The 11495-nt window shown below is 41.8% G+C and overlaps 1 protein-coding gene across 1 annotated transcript in view; it reads left to right on the top strand.

The window, feature by feature from the left end:
* Positions 1–1433: 1433 nt before the first annotated feature.
* SSU72 (SSU72 RNA polymerase II CTD phosphatase homolog (S. cerevisiae)) overlaps positions 1434–11495 on the top strand; it is a 23081-nt gene continuing 13019 nt past the window's right edge. The window contains exons 1-2 of the mRNA XM_010159759.1: positions 1434–1570; positions 4090–4233. Of these exons, the coding sequence (XP_010158061.1) occupies positions 1434–1570; positions 4090–4233 (281 nt within the window). The remainder of the gene's footprint in view (positions 1571–4089; positions 4234–11495) is intronic.

The raw sequence follows: 11495 nt of genomic DNA, 5'->3' as shown, positions 1-11495 counted from the left end.
CACACACATCAGCAGTTGGAGGGCAGTGGTGTTTGTTTGGACTTATTTTTCGTTCTTTCATCTTAATGTACCAGATAATAAGAGTTACTTTTTTTGGACGCTTACAAACCTCTTGTCCTTCCAGACTGCGGTGGTTCATTACAAAAGGGTTTGCAGTGAGTCAGTTGCCAACCTGAATCCCTCCTCCACCCTTGCTGTACTTGATCTCTGTGCTGCCACTTGTGCCTCTGGAAAATAAAGGGATGCTTTAGAAATCAATCTACCCATTTCTGGTGCTGTTCAGCACGGTTCCCATTTGCTTTGCCATGTGCTCGCATTGTTTTCTGACTCATCAGGCTTTAAACACTTTGTTCTAATCTTCCAACAGAAGGGGCTGAAGGTCTTTTGTTAATAGAATGGTTACCATCACCACAGGGGGTATGTTGAGACCTTAAAACGAGGGGAAAAGAGGAAAAGCAGTAAGAACTCTGCAGAAAGATGCAGTCCTTCCTTGAAAGCTGTCAGGCTGGGTGTGTCTGTAACCCGTCCCTAGGTCAGATCTGGCTCATCTGACATTTCTTGATTTTACAAACACAGTTTTGTATAGGGAGTTTGTTTATTTTGGGGTTTTGCCATAGAGTGTGCATCTTAGGCCACGGTTCTCCTTCAGACATAGAAGTGGAAGGGTAACATTTCCCTTACTACCAGGCGTCTTTATCTAGCAGCTTCACCACTTCCGTTTGTGCGTATGTATTTGGTAGTGCACCAGTGGCCTCCAAAAGGAAGTTACCATTTCAGACCCTCTCAGCGTACAGGAGGTGTTTTGTTAGCTTTGTATTTTCAGCCCTGAAGGCGTAGATAGTCTTATCTCAGCCCCCTGAGTTCAGGGACTGTCACTGCTGCACATGAAAGCCTGTAGGATACGGGTAGGCACGTAGGGTAGGCACGTAGGCCATGCGTGTGCCCCTTTGGTTTAGGAACAAAGCGTGCTAGGAGATGAGGAGTGTGGCTATGAGATACCCTCGTAGCAGCAAACACGTAAATATTGGAACCCTAGTAGCTGAAACTGATGTTTCCTATTGATGTTATGATTTGTAGCTCAGCATTGACCACGTAAGAGAACTTAAGTTGCACCCTTCCAGTTAACATAAGTCACTAGTCACAGCTTCCACTGGCATTATCTGTCAGCAGCTAAATGCAGTGAGGTGTTGAGATTTGTATTGCTTCATGTAAAAAATTGTAAATTGTATGAAAACACTCTCAAGAAGGAAATGTTTTAATATCTTTGTTTATTCAAGCACTTTCATGTGACTGCTTATCACTGATAATGCAAATTACATGAAGTTGTTAAGTGATTTTCGGTACGAAATCTTTAAAACATTAACAGTGCTCGTGTTCCTGCTGTTTAACAGTGTGTGGGTGCTTTTTCTTGTTTTATATAATATATTGATTAAATGGCGTCAGGTACTTTCGAAGTGGTCTGCAAGGAGGGCCCTCTTACTAATTATTTTCCTGCTACGTGTCGTGGAGCGGGGTGTGTCACCATGAGTGATTTGTCCCCTGAAAATTGTTACCACGACCAGCTGCAGAGGTACTACCGGATTTATTGCATTTCTGTAGGGTTTAGTAATAGTTATTACTGGCTGTTGTAAGAAGAAAAGCCATACTGTTATGACCTTACAGTAAGCTGACAATATCTTAATGCAATAAACATGTGTGAGATCCCAAAATAACAGTGAAATAGAAGAAAGACGTGGATAAAAGTTCATGTCTCGACCTGGACCGATTACTGTTCTTTCTCCTCTTGGTGGCTGAAGCCAGAGTTGTAAAACTCTGTCATGTGTTAGTGCTTCGGTGGCGTAGTCCCGTGTGGGTCTCTGCTTCCAGCAGCAGGTGTGTCCCGGATGAGGAGGAGTGTTTTCAGTGAGCTCCGAGATTCTGTGGAAGGAAACGCACTGGCCGTTTTCAGGTTCTTCAGTTAAAAGTCTGCAAACTTGTGGGCACGAGTAGTGTGTGGGATCTCATTGTGATGAGCTTTGGGCCTAAACTGAGGTGAAAGGGAGGTCTGTATGCTGGCTTCTGTTTGTGCTCAGTATATTGACAGTTTTGTTACGTTTGTCGTAATAGAAACAGCTTCCTGACATTCCACATTTACAGATCTTAATGTTTAAACTTCACTTTTTCAGAAATCAGTGCTAGGTTCGTATATTAGAATTTACCTTTTACAGTTCGTGGTAAAGTTGAAGCTCGTTATTTTCCATCTTCTGGGTAGTTTTACTAGGCCAAGAACATACTCGATAGACGTTGTCCTGTCACGTGGCACAGCATTTTCTACAACAGGTACTTGATGACTCACTAAACTAGATCTGTGCAGCTGCTTAATAAAAGCAGGCTCTGTTGGATAATGGTTCTGTGCAGGCATTCTCCCCTCCCCCAGTTGTTGCAAGAAATGCATCAAAACGCTGTCAGAATATTCCATAATAGTACACCAGGGGCATAAATAGTGTAAAAGCTGTACCCTGGCAACTGCTGGGGAATTTCATGTGAGGAAACGCGTATTCTGGCCCTTCTGAAAGGAAAGAAGGGCAAGACACCTGGAAAACGGTAATTTGAAACATCACTAATATTTTAGCACTGCCTTTTCTTGGGTCTGGAAGTACTGCAGGGGAAATAAATTAAATGTCGCTGTTAATGTCATGGGGAGTTACGAGGGGGAAAGAAGTGCACTTTTTTCCACTTGCATCCATTTTCAGTCATTAGTCCTGCAGTAAGAAGCAAAAAATCATCATGTACCCTGTCTGTTTATGGAAATAGGGACCTATAAATAGTTGCTGGCAGAAGTTTAGTAAAGCAAGAAAAGAGGAAGGAGGGGCTGTGTTCCAATCCAAGGAATTAAAGGAAACTGATGATAGTTAATAGCAGTGTTTGAGCTTGGAGCAAAGCTTGGTCACAGTTTCAGCACAGAAGCTTTTTGAATTGCTTCGAAGACAGCGTCGGAAAGCAAACGTGCAGTTTGAATTGGTGTCTTTTACTGAATTCCTTGAGTGAAGGTGTGACTCCTGCACTGGTTCCCAGTTCCCTGTTTGCTCTTCTCAGAACAAGGCACTAAAAATTTTTTTAAAATCTGGGGGAGGGGCGTGGTTCTTAGCTTGCTTTTAATTTTTAACATTGTTCCCTCTATTCAGTCTCTGATAAATTATTGAAGCTGAAATTCTGAGTTCCTAAAAAGAATGGGCTTAAGCCACGGTCTTGACCTACTGGGTTGTCATTATAAAGCCAAATGTTTCAGCGTTCTGGACAATAGCGACAACATTTGACACTGTAACTTTGGAGACCACCAGAAAACAATCTCTTTACAGTCCTGTTTTTCAACAAATACCTTGTAGTGATTCTTAGTATTACTGGAGGATTTATTGAGGTTCAAGTAGGTGTATTTAGGTTAATGGGAACCCTTTGGCATCACCCCTAAGGACAAGCTGGTTCCTGCCTTTTTTTTAATTATAATTACTAAACAAGTAGCTGTTCATAAGAATGGAATGAAGCTATCCCTGGCTTACCCAGGAGTTCTACATACCCGCCCCACTCCTGTAGAGGTAATTACATGTTATGTTTTTCAGTCCACTTGAGAGAAGTGCCAGGCACACACGTTTACTGCGCTAATGAAGTTACACTAGAGGTAGTTTTAGCAACATGGTGAGGGGAATAATATCGTTAGCACAGCAGCTTTAGCAGAACACTTCAATATTGGTCAGTTGGTGTTGGAACTTATTTTTTTACATCAAGACAAAACCATCTTTGCCTATACTGTATTGTCCAAGAGTGAATGCAGAACACAAGTACAAAAGAAATATCCAAAATGCTACGTACCATAATTCTAAGAAAAGTTAATATAAAATCTAGGTGCTCCTTTAGAAATGGTGTGTGAATTTTGATTGTAACTGCGGGGAAACGTGCATGTTGGGACACTTGGTAGTTTAACAACTGTTTAGTTGTGATTTGACTGATTGCTAAGAGTTTTTAAAATGCAGTATGTGTTCTTCAACACTTTGGTGTTTGAAAGTCCTTCCAATCTAACTGTCTTTTCCTTCTCCCTTCTTTTCTGTCTTTCAGCAAACGAGGATTCAGTGTCCGATCCTTTGGAACAGGGACTCATGTGAAACTGCCGGGACCAGCACCGGACAAGCCGAATGTTTATGACTTCAAAACTACATATGATCAGATGTACAATGATCTGCTTAGGAAAGACAAAGAACTGTATCCCTGTGGCATGGCCTTTTTAAAAAATCCAATATGGTTCATCCTTCAAAGGTGTAATTAATTATTTGGCATTAGGGATATATAGTTGCTTGACTGGCGAACTTAAAATGTTTTAAGTTTATAGGAGGTTTTTTACAATGGGCCTCTAATGCTCCCTTGCAAAATGCTATTGAGTTACAATGCACACATTCAAAATGTTCTTTTGTAGTGTGTTAACATGTTTAGCTCTTGCATGAAAGCACATTAATATTATCACAGATTGTCCGTTACCTCCGCTGCACTGTGGATCATACTTTACAGTGCAAAGACTGTCCTGATAATGGAAACTCGAAGAGCGGCCACCTCGGCATTAATGTTGTATTTAGCTCAGACTGACAGGTAAGGTTTACAATATGCTTTCTCTGGGAGAGAGGATACCTTTCATTAAAGAGCTCACCCTTCTCACTGAGAATTTCTCAATATGTGATTGGATCTGTGCACTGGAAAAAAAAAACCAACCAAACCCCAGTCCTATAGTATATTACAGAGAATGGACATAGAGCCCGATAATATATTTAATCCTGGAGAGCAGAGGTGATCAAGGTTATGCACACTAATTAAAACCACAACTAATGCAGGATTTTAGCACATCTGTATTGAAAGTTGATTTTTCGCTTGTTTTTAAGAAAACCCACAAACTACAAAATTGGGGCACTCTTTCTAGATACTCTTTTCTCAACAAGGGGTCTGATTTTTTTTTTTTTAATGTGCAAGAGAACACTTATTTAGAATAAGGGATTCAGTATGTGCTGAATTTTTACTTAGGACCCTTTTGAGTGAAGTATTCCGCAAATAAATCTTGGTAACTTACTAGTGCAGCCTTTGGACTTTTTAGTGGTACAGGGTTTTGTGGGTGGGTTTTTTTTCCTAAAATCTGGGGTATGGCCATCTGGAGATCCAACAGGAATGTTAACATGGTTTAACCCTCTTTAATTATACTAAACCAGACTGTTTTTCTTGCATCTTTTTTTAAAAAAAATTGACTAAGACTAAACAGGCAGTCAGAGACTAGAACATTTGGAACGTGGTAGAAACTAGTTCAAGCTGTTGCCTAAGGAGTCAGCAAACTTGGTAACTCTTTGAAAGCTAGCTCTGCAGTTGTTTGGTAGCACAGATTATGCTGTGGCTTACTACTTCTCAGCAAATTCTTTGCTGTATTTCCTGCCCAGAAATAGTAAATTGGAGTTCCCTGAGACCCCAAGAGTGGACGTTAAGAAGGGCTGGGCTGTTTGATTAAAGCTGTAGAGCACAGCGAGAACTGATTGAACACTGGAATACCATTCTGCATGGTGTTCCACACAACCAGTATCCCTTACAGAGATACTGGTTTCCTAATACGTAGTTAGAGGTCCTTTTTAAAATTAAAAAAACCAACCAGAACTCAAAAAATAGGATGTAGTCTTAATGAACCATGTGTGATGCACTGGCAGGGTTTTTTTTGTATTTTTGCCTTTTCTAGAGAAAAGGAGTATCTTGCAAACTCTTTTTAACCCATGAGGTGTGCCGTATCTTGAAATATTTGAGTTGAGATACGACCTTACCAAGCGCTGACAACCTGTGATGTCCTTGTTGCATTCTTCACAGCTGCTGCACTGACTATGGCAGTGCTTTAAGATAAAACCAACAGAAGGCCTACCTAGTCGTCCCCCCCCCCCCCCTTCAGCATACTTTGGAGTTACCATTTTGGTTCTGCTCCTTGCTGGAGGTGGCTGCTGTGTTCCCCAGATGCATTTGCAGTGTTAGTTAAACCTTTTCTCAAGATAAAAGAAAGCAATAAGCATTGCAAGGGAAATGGGACAAGAACAATTGCCTCGTTTTATCTTTGCATTTTTGATTCTCTGATAATAAGTTTTTCAGAGTCAAGACTGTCGACTGCAGAAAACAGCTGTTTCCAGAAATGGGTTTTGAGGGTAAAGACTTGGGGTAACCAAACCCCAGACATACTCTTGTCCAAATTGTGGAGTAGGAGACCCTGTGATGCAGGGTCATATGGGCTTTCAGGTTTTTGCGTGAGCGTTACTTCGCAGAATCAGGGGCATAGATGGGCAAGCAAACATGACCTGCTGAGGGAGGGGAGGGCCTGCGCTTCTCATGGGCTTTGGGTGCAATTGATGTGGGAAAACAAAAGGTGATGTGACTCTTCATATGACCTAGCTGCTTGTTCTGTTCCCCAGCCTTGCTTTCATCAGCTAAGTGGAGACGACTGTCATCTGTAGCCTTTCCATGTGGTTTGAAGTGGTGTATCCTGGTGACAACTATCCGCTTGTTCCCATATTCCAGTGATGGGACACGTGAAGTTTGAGTGCTCAGCATTCAGTAATGCCTCACTTAGGAGTGATGTCCTTCCTCCAGTTCCATATGCCAGCATGGGTCCAAAGTGTAATGGACCTGAGATTCTCAGTGAAGTTGTGGCTCTAAGGGACATGGAACATTTCCTGGCCAGCCAAGGTCTCAAGCGGAAATGAGCTGCTGCAGTGTTGGGCATCAGGCAGAGCAAGGTTAAAAATGTGTTAGTGAAAAGATCCATTGAAACTCTCTCACTTGAGAGAGGACTATCAAAACCCTACTCTGCAGAGACTAAAAGCACCTTCATTGCAGTTAATTAGTGAAACACAGAGCACAAGCTCACATACCCTGAAGGCCTGTGTTGAATTTTGGCAGCCCAGGAATAAGGGGCTAATGGAGCCAGACACAGATTCAGCTGGGTAGGTGGTTATAGTATATCTAAAATGAAAGTACTTCAAAGAGTTTTAAGATGTGGTAGTTAAACCTTGTAATTTACATAGGTATCCACATCTGCTGTTGTATTTTTAGAATATCATATTTAAATTTCCTGAGTCCTAATAGAGGGCTGAAACACCACCATTTAAGGCTCTTCTGAATGTGGCTTTTGGTTGCTTTTTATAATACTACTCTGTTCTATCCGTGACAACAGTAGAGGGTTCCACTACTAACCCGGAGGAGACATGACCAGTGTGTGTGGCACCTCCGTGAGGTACACACACCACCTTGCTGTGTTTGCCTGTGTACTGGACCTCAAAGATAGGCCACTGTGATTACTTGCCCCTTACAGCTGTGTGAAGGGATTTAAGGACTTAGTTCTCGTTACATGATGGTGTCTTTAAAGACTGGTGGGCCTTGCCAAAAATAGTCAGGGATGAAACTTTGTAAACACCAGCATAAATTTCCAACCACAGCTGGTTTTACGCCCAGGGATAGGAACTGTTCAAATGGACACTTGACCAGGATTCTGCAGCAGTAGCTCCCGGGTTCTTTATCAGTATTGACTAACCTGTGACTGACTGCTGCTTGCTCAACACTCGTGTACCTGTTACCGTCAGGTGGAAGATACCTAATGATTTCACTTCCATAGATAAGGCTTTGACTAGGATTTCTAGGCAGCCTACCTCTCTTCTGCAAGGTTGGCCTACTGATCTCTTTCCTACTGGTTTTTGCCTTCTAATGTCACCTGCTCTCACTGACGTAGGAGTCCAGTTTTAGCTCCCTAGTTACATGGGGAGGGGAGGAGGATTGGGACTAGCTGAGAAGGGGCATCCAGAAACAGGCTGTATTGAGGGATAACTTCTGTCTTTATAGAGTGGAGAATCCTTCAGTGCTGAAGACATCACTGCAGTTAGACTTTTCATGCAGAAAAACTGCATTTTCTGTCTTGGAGTCAAGCTTCTTGTCAGTCAGGTTAGCTTCTTGAGACAGTGTGATTTGAATATTGGGGTGTGTTGCTGAGTTCTGCTCATGGCAAGAAATAGAATTACTTGTTGGACCGAGGTCAGGCTATCCTACAGGTCAATAGGAAGTCATTATGTATTATGAAGGGTGGAATCAAAAAGAGACTAATCTTTAAATCTGGGACTAAAACTGAAAAAGAATTGTCATAACACCCCTCCTAATAAACTGGAATCCTGGAAGTGTGTAGCTAGTCCAGGCTTACGGTTACTGCACTGTCCCACTTAGGTGTAGCATATATTCTGAGGAATGCAGCGTCTGCTTGTTACACCCATGGTCTTAGTCATTCAGAATTCCTGGTTCATGGTGTCTGGTTCTCAGGAATTCTTGCTCCTGAACTGATCAGTTTGCTCTAATTAACACTGGAGAAAACTCACATGGAGAAGCCAGTTCTTTATTCTGTTTTCTTAGCCTGGCAAGTAAGGGAACAGATAAACGGGTTTCAGTTTTTGGTACAATTCTTCTAGAGCGTAAACCAGAATCTTTTTCTGCACTTCAGGATTCTTAAATTGTTTGGTTATGTAAGACCTTCCTGCCACTGGGCTTAGGCTTTCATTTTCTTGAGAGGGGTGTAGCACTGAATCTTGGATCTTGCTGCTTAGTTGTGTTTCCCCACGTCGAAGGAGCGGCATAGGATACTGATACACGGATGACTCCTGGCCCCAGCTGATCACTGCACAGGCCTTGATTGAGAAAAGCTGTTGGAAGAAGAGTTGGCAGTGACAGGAATATCTTGCTCTAAACCACTTCCCAGTTTCCTTTGAATAACATTTGTTGCAGAAACTTCTGCCACCTGTAACAGAGCTGTAGGATCTGTAATACTCGAGTAGTAATTCCTGGCATTTCGAGGCCAGTGAGCTGCCCTAACACGTGGAGCAGTTTACTGGGCCGCTTTACTGGAGACTGTACAAAGCAACCTGGAGTTGCTTAACTGGGGGGGGGCGAAGTTACCGCAGCATGGGTGGGTGCAGAGGACTAGGGAGATCTGCAATTTTCACTGCGTTTTCTTCATGGATTTTGAACCGGGTAACAGTTGTCAGCTTCTGTTCTGAGCTGTCATTCCACTGGTGGTTTTTTGTTTTGTTTTTAAGGTGTGTTTGGGTTTTTTTTGTTGTTTGTATTTAGATTTTTTTGAAGCCTGACCTTGCAAAAGCTAAAAATGGTTTAAATTATCGCCTGCTGCATGTCAGTGGCAAAGCAGCTTTTGAATCCAGTGCAGCCCAAGTCTCGTTTTCTTTCCAAGTACTGTAATACTCCTGGAAATGGAAGGGATGAGGATGGAAAGCAGTGTTTAAACTGAACTTCAACAATCTTGCAAGAGGCACATTTCTGTAAATCTGTACACTTTCAGCCATAAGCTAAATTCCAATCCCTTTTTCTCCATGAAGGGTCATAAGACCAAAACACTCCACAAAATCTAGGCCTTTCAAAAGCAGCAGTTTGCAGTACTTCTAGTTTGGTGTCTGATCAGACTGCCATAAATATTGGTTTCATTCATATTAAAAAGGGAAAATTTATGAAAAATTAATATAAACCATATATTATTTAAGTATTATTTCCTCCATATTTTTTCAGTACACAGAACATCGTTTGACATCCTGTCTGTCTGGGTAGTCCTTAGGTGTAGTTCCTTAACCAAGGTGAGTCCTGAACAGATGCTCTGAAGGATCCTGTCTGAGGCTATCCTAAAATCCATTTAGAGTTTGAGTGATTTCAGTGACTGTTTCAGTCATAACACACGAACCCTGTGAATGAACACGTACGTTTGAATCTTCGAGTGTCTTTGCAAGGGCATTCTTGGAAGTAAAGGTCGCCCTTGGATCTAAGACTTCACACTTCCATCTGAATGGATGCTAAAAATTAGGCTACTTGAATGTCTGGCCAAAATACGTCCCTGCTGTCGGCTGGCCTCCCGAAGGCACCATGCGTGGTTTGCGTATGCAGCAAAATGTATTTAAGCAACACTGATCGTAATGCGTTGGCTCTCTTGCTTGGGATACAGCACGGGAAGCTTTCATAAGGAGTATTATCAGTAAAGGCAGCAAGACAGGCATGTTGTTTGCTCTTTGCATAGCTAACTTTTTTCTAAGGGACTTCATACACGGCTAAGTAGACAATTGCACTGCTTCCACTCCTGGGCATTGGCTGAAATGCTGCTCCGTGCTGTTGCAATCTGTACTTGATAAAACGTCAGAGCAGCCTGCAGCGTAAGAATGAGACTAGCTCTGATCCCAGTTTGGCAATTTCATCCTGAACTTGGGTGAGGGCAGAGAAGTGACAGCGGGCTCCTGTTTCTTCCCTTGAAGACGTCACCTCAGATTAACACAAACTTCTGTGCCAACATAGGGGATCCTTATACATACCAATCCTTATACATAACCTTTCTAGACCAGTTTCCATCTTCAGGGTAGTGATTATAAATCCTTCAGCTAGCATTAGTTGCAATACAGTAAAATCTCTGTGCCTGACTTCTGGGATGTGTATCCCACTTTTCTTGGATGTGCAGTAAGATAGGCATATTTCCCCTCAGAGCTTGCAAATACACACTTCCCCTTCTTGTTCTTAGTTCTTACATTTGTAACTAAAGATACTGATCTTCTTGCCAGAACATTTTATCTTGCAGGGTTTTCTGCATAAACTTTGTGTATGGATATTAGTGTCATGTCTGCCACTTCTTAAAATGGTAGAGCTTTTAGGTCTGAATCTCATTTATTTCCATTTAGGCCAAATTACCGTTCTTGCAATACCAGTGTTGCTTCTAACTAAGGCTCCAAGTTCAGCAGCTCTGTCCCATTGAATCTTGAGGAATCATAGCTTCTACTTAGTAAAGCATCTAAAAACTTGTTGCAAAACCAACAGCTTAAGTTATAGAAGATAGTTTTGAAAAACACTACTGTGATGAAAGAAATTTGATTTCATTTACTGTGAAGAAATAAATCTTCATAGTTTTAGCAACTAACTTTGCGTTTGACTCCAGACTGATCAAGTTATGTTCATGTAAGACAAACCATTTATCTCTTTAGGGTATTGAAGAGCAAGTGAAAGTTTGATGCTTCATCGTCTTTATTTAATGACTCCGATCTTAAGAATTTCCTAATACAACCAAAGGTACAAATAGTAGAAATTGTGTGAACTGTGCCGAATTTTTCTGATAAGCTGTGTCTCAGATGGCTTATGTCACCCACTTCTGTGCAGCCTTTTAAAATCTCCTTTCTGTGTAGCCTGCCACGTGTCCACGTAGTACAGCACAGAACATCTTTCACCTACTTACAGAGGAGCGTTTTGGAAGCGTCTAACAGATAGACATGAAAGATTGTTTGGAGACTTTAGGTGCATCTGGAAACGTGATCAGTGACTCGCATCTTGGTAGAAGGAAGATCAGAAAATGTAGAAGGTTGAGAGAAATCAAACATGGCCATTGTTACCATTTACCACTGATCATACTCCTTGTGCTCCTAGAGGACATGAGTGTGAGC

This window comes from Eurypyga helias, unplaced genomic scaffold (assembly GCF_000690775.1).
Source record: "Eurypyga helias isolate BGI_N326 unplaced genomic scaffold, ASM69077v1 scaffold21849, whole genome shotgun sequence".
In the NCBI taxonomy this organism is placed as follows: domain Eukaryota; kingdom Metazoa; phylum Chordata; class Aves; order Eurypygiformes; family Eurypygidae; genus Eurypyga; species Eurypyga helias.
Note: the sequence above shows the minus strand (reverse complement) of the source record. Positions and strands in the feature narration are given on the sequence as shown.